Source organism: Tasmannia lanceolata, unplaced genomic scaffold (genome assembly GCF_043159265.1).
Source record: "Tasmannia lanceolata isolate RefF3 unplaced genomic scaffold, GAP_Taslan_0.1 ptg000037l, whole genome shotgun sequence".
Taxonomy (NCBI): domain Eukaryota; kingdom Viridiplantae; phylum Streptophyta; class Magnoliopsida; order Canellales; family Winteraceae; genus Tasmannia; species Tasmannia lanceolata.
In genome coordinates, this window is record NW_027518714.1 from 12,234,575 (window position 1) to 12,239,335 (window position 4,761).

Below are 4,761 nucleotides of genomic sequence, written 5' to 3' on the forward strand. Positions count from 1 at the left end.
TTATAGTAGTAGCAGCAGCAGCTGCACAGTCATTCTGTTGGGATCCTCATGGACAGAAAAAGATTGCAGCCAGTTTGATAATGATCGAGTAACATTACTTCTTCGGTCTGAACCAAGGAATCCGTTAGATATGATATAAAATGGATCTTGTTCTATCGTTGATCGGAGATTTCTATACGAAAAATACGAATCGGACCATTTTCCATTTCGCCTTCCGATCTCCAAACATTTTGACCTCCCACCATTCTCGAAAAGAGGAGTCGGTTTCGGAATTGGAAGCCTGCTAACATTTCGACCTCCGACCATTCTCTCCTAGGGTCATTTCTTTCCCATTTTAGTGGGTTTTTGAACCATCACGGATTTGCAGTATCCCTTTTTTTTAATCTTTTTTCCGTTAAAGGAGAGCTGCTGCACTTGAACGGGCACTCTACCGTGTCATTGAAAAGTTACCTTCAAAAGCATTAGAGCCATATATGCTAAAGACCTTTCTAGATGATCCAACGCATATTGGGAAGGTTTCTGCAAAATTGCAGCTCCCATATGTATACAAACAAGACGACAAATACTCATTTCCCTTTTTTCTAGACTCGTCTCTCTCAAGTATAATCGGACAAATAGTAATAATAATACTTTTTCTTTCCCTTTCAACAGAATCCAACCAAACAAGTTCTTCTCGAGTGATCTCTGTATCTCTGGAATTCCCTCTCATTGGCTTTAAGTTCAATTCTTCAACAAGCAACTCTCTCTCTCTCTCTCTCTCTCTCTCTCTCTCTCTCTCATTTGACCTGCAAAACCTTCTCCCTTTTCTTCTCTCCCACTCCCTAATCTTCTCTAATCAAAACTTAATTGATGATTACCCTAACAAAACCCCCTCCAAAACCCAAAATCCCCTTTATCCCAATAACCCCAAAATCGAAACCACCACCCTCTATTCTCTATAGTACCATCTCCAATTCCCAGCAAAACCCAAAAATGTCGTCTCCAAGAAGCAACAAATCTCTGAAACACAATGCCCATCTCATAAAACCACTCATAAACCCAAGTCAAGACCCTAAACCCTCATCTAGTCTCTTTCTCAAGAACAATGAAAACAGCATGACCATAACTAACAGCCATTTTCCCCATGTGGGTGACAGACAGATGTTGATTTTATGTGGTTTTGGGTATTGGGTCCAAGGATTTAGATGTTCTCCGTGGTTGGCCCTCAACTTTTACTTCGTGCAGGCTCTTAACCTGCACCCCTCAACCCTGCAACTTGTTCAGTACTCTGCCAACCTGCCCATGGTGGCTAAGCCTCTTTATGGTATCCTCTCTGATGCTCTTTACTTTGGTGATGCCCATAGACTGCCTTACATATCCTTTGGAGGTACTTTGGTTTTTCTTTTTTATTTCTTTTCCACTTCTTTTCTTTTTCTTGGTTTCTAAAAGATTTGTTTGTACTATGATTTGTGGACCTCCAAAATTTAGAAACGGAAACACCGAAAAACCAATAGGATACAATGAATATAATATTGGAATAAGAGTTTGTTTACAGTTTAAGGTTTCAGGAGAGAGGATATAACAGAAAATATTAGTTAAAGATGATCTAAAAAGAAGAGTTTGTATTAAAAGAAGAGTTAATGATAAAAGAGGTAAACACAATATTCAATAATAAAACAGATGTCACACTTGACACAGTACAAAAATGTGTCGACACGTGTACATTAAGCCTCGCGTATACTAAGCCTGGCACATAAAGCAGTACATTCACAACTGTCGAAAGGAGTGTCGACGCGTGTGGACAGGTGTGTCACGACAAGTGTACCAACAATAAATTCATCGCACGACACGTGTGTCAACAATAAATTCAAAGTGTCTGCTAGATTATAGGTTTGTATAATCCTTTATGGGTTAGGGTTATTGTTGAAATATATGTTCATTTTTATACATATTGTGGATTGCATTTTATCTAGTGCAATTTTTTTTTTGAAATAGGCATTCCTCCACCGAAACCGACCCCGTCGCACCTTTATCTAGTGCAAATTGATTCTTGTTTTTCTAGTTTCAATCTTTGGGTTTCACCAGACCCAGCTTACCTACAAAAAAAGTGTATGATGGGGGTTTCATATTCAATTGGAAAATTGATGTTCCTTCTCAAAGTAACTTTTGGGTTTCACCAAACCCAGCTTACCTACAAAAAAAGTGTATGATGGGGGTTTCATATTCATTTGGAAATTTGATGTTCCTTCTCAAAGTAACTTCAAATTCGCAATTTTTTTGTAGCTTTGTATTCTTGGGTTTAAATTTGTATGCTATACGCAGAAGGTTGCCTTTTTTGGTTTATCTAACTCGAAATTTTCAGATTTTGTGGATTTGTGTTAATGAATACTGATTTGAAATTCTTGATTGGAATATGTTTTTTAATTCTACACGTATAATTTGTGTAAAAAATTCATTTTTTTCTTAAATCATTGCAATTTCATTAATAAGAAAAAAGGAGAAGACCGAGATGGTCGACCCCAAGATACGAGAAAAAACAAAAAGGAAAAGAAATACAAATGAAACTCTCACGAAGGGAGGAAATCAAACATCTCCAAACCCAGCTTCCCCACACCTTGACGAACCAAAATTATCCGCAACACTATTAGCGGACCTCCTTATCTGTGTAAAGAACTCATTGTTTGTATATTGGATGCTCACATTTGATAGTTAATGCATAATTTGGATATCTATTTTATTATCAACACTCGTGAATGTAACTTGATTAATCATGACACTGAAGACAAACTTTGTATTGATTAATCAGATTTATTTGATACTCTGCAATTATCATAATGTGAATCCAATTAAATTAATTATTATTGTTGATTGGCGTTCCGTAGTTATTAATTTTTTTGTGATCAACCCAACCATTTTTTTTAGTTTTTTTGTTATCCCATTAAAACATTCATCTGTTGCAATCGTAAGAGGTATATGGAACTAAAAGTGACTTCTACTTGAACATAACAGAGGAAATCTGGGATCTTACCGATTTTGGGTTTCTAAAATTCTACAACATAATAAGATCAACTCTCAAACTAACTTAGGCTAATATGGATCAAATCTGCAGTCTTTGTGCAGGTTTTGTCATGGGGGACACTGGCACTGATCCCTGTTGCATTTGAAACTTTTCCAATTCAAATGGCATGCATTTTGTTCAGCAACCTTGGAGCATCCATCACAGAAGTCGCTAGTGATGCCCTCGTTGCAGAACTTAATAAAAAACACAAAGTGGGTGAGCTTCAATCCTATGCATTCATGGCTCTAGCAGCAGGTGGAATCATAGGCAACTTATCTGGAGGATTAGTCTTACAGAAAACTCAACAACCCAAAATCATGTTTCTTATATTCTCTTTCCTACTTTCGTTTCAACTTGCGGCCTCCTTAACAACAAGAGAAAATTCACTAGATTCACAACAATCATCAGGTCATCATCCCATACAAAAATCCATATCGGCAAATTTAAGCAAGCAGTTCTCTGATCTGATCACCGCTCTTAGCGAAGAGAGCATTTTCCATCCTCTTTCTTGGGTTGTCGCTTCCATCGCTGTTGTCCCAATGCTTTCGGGAACGACTTTCTGCTACCAAACACAGTGCCTAAAGATTGACCCTTCAACCATTGGGATGTCTAAAGTGATTGGGCAAATGATGGTTTTATCCGCAACAGTATTCTACAATCGATACATGAAAAGACTGCCGATAAGGCAATTGATATGCGGGTTGCAGATCATGTATGCTTTCTCTATTCTGTTCGACCTGTTCCTAGTAAAACAGATCAACCTAAAACTGGGAATTTCAAATGAGGCTTATGTCTTGTGTTTGTCGCCTTTAGCTGAGGCTCTTGCTCAGTTTAAGATCCTGCCCTTCTCAGTGTTGTTCGCAAATTTATGTCCCCCAGGGTGTGAAGGATCACTTATTGCTTTCATGGCTTCGGCTCTGTGCCTATCGTCAATATTTAGTGGATTTTTTGGTGTTGGCTTGTGTTATCTGTTTGGGATATCCTCCGTGGATTACTCGAACTTGCCTGTGGGAATTCTGTTTCAGTTTTTCGCTGCATTGATGCCTTTGGGATGGTTATTTAAGATACCCATTTCACAAACAGTGGGGAAGAAATGGAAGAGGAATAAAAGAAGTAGAAGGGTGGCAGTTCTGCCTAGTGGGTATGAAGGCGTGTGTGTAAAACCGCAACAGACAGGAAAAGAAAGCTGAATTCTGTATTTTGGCTCGAATTCCATGTGAAGAGTGAAAAGAGATGAATGAAAGGAGGAAGGAGAGGCCAAAAGGCTGTCCAAGTTCCACCCGTTGACGCTGCGCCACCTAATTTACTGCAAGGTAGACACTTTTATCTCCTGATTTTGATATAAATTTTGTGTTTTAGAAGCAGGACATCAGGATTGATTTACTGACTACTAATTGGAATTGTGTCTTGGTTCTTTGTAAGATTCAATTTGTTGCATTGCATTGCTTGTGCACCTTCATATCCAATGAGTTAGACCAAAGTAGAATGATACAAATCTACTAATGACAATCCTTTTTTCCTGTGTCTTGAGGAGTAGAATTTTTCAAATTGCTGGCCAGTTGCATCCAAGAAATGCTCAAGGGATAAGGGTTTTGTAACTGAGTTAGCGTTCAGTTTAGCATTCCTCTAAAGAGAAACAGAAATATTTAGAGTAACGTTTATATATAAAAAACAAAACAAAAAACAGGGGAGGGAAGCAATGAGCTGCTTAAGGGAGTCGGTTT

The 4,761-nt window shown here is 38.1% G+C and overlaps 1 protein-coding gene across 2 annotated transcripts; it reads left to right on the plus strand.

Annotated features, from left to right (window-relative positions):
• Positions 1–627: 627 nt before the first annotated feature.
• LOC143861119 (putative folate-biopterin transporter 9, chloroplastic) lies at positions 628–4,477 on the plus strand. Of its 2 annotated transcripts, none has more exons than XM_077372033.1 (2): positions 628–1,366; positions 3,089–4,477. In XM_077372033.1, the coding sequence occupies exons 1-2, from the start codon at positions 850–852 to the stop codon at positions 4,225–4,227; spliced, it is 1,656 nt and encodes a 551-aa protein (XP_077228148.1). In that variant the 5' UTR covers positions 628–849; the 3' UTR covers positions 4,228–4,477. The 2 variants fall into 2 exon arrangements, with proteins under 2 accessions (XP_077228148.1, XP_077228150.1); XM_077372035.1 differs by having other exon boundaries at positions 1,168–1,366; positions 3,100–4,477.
• Positions 4,478–4,761: the final 284 nt, after the last annotated feature.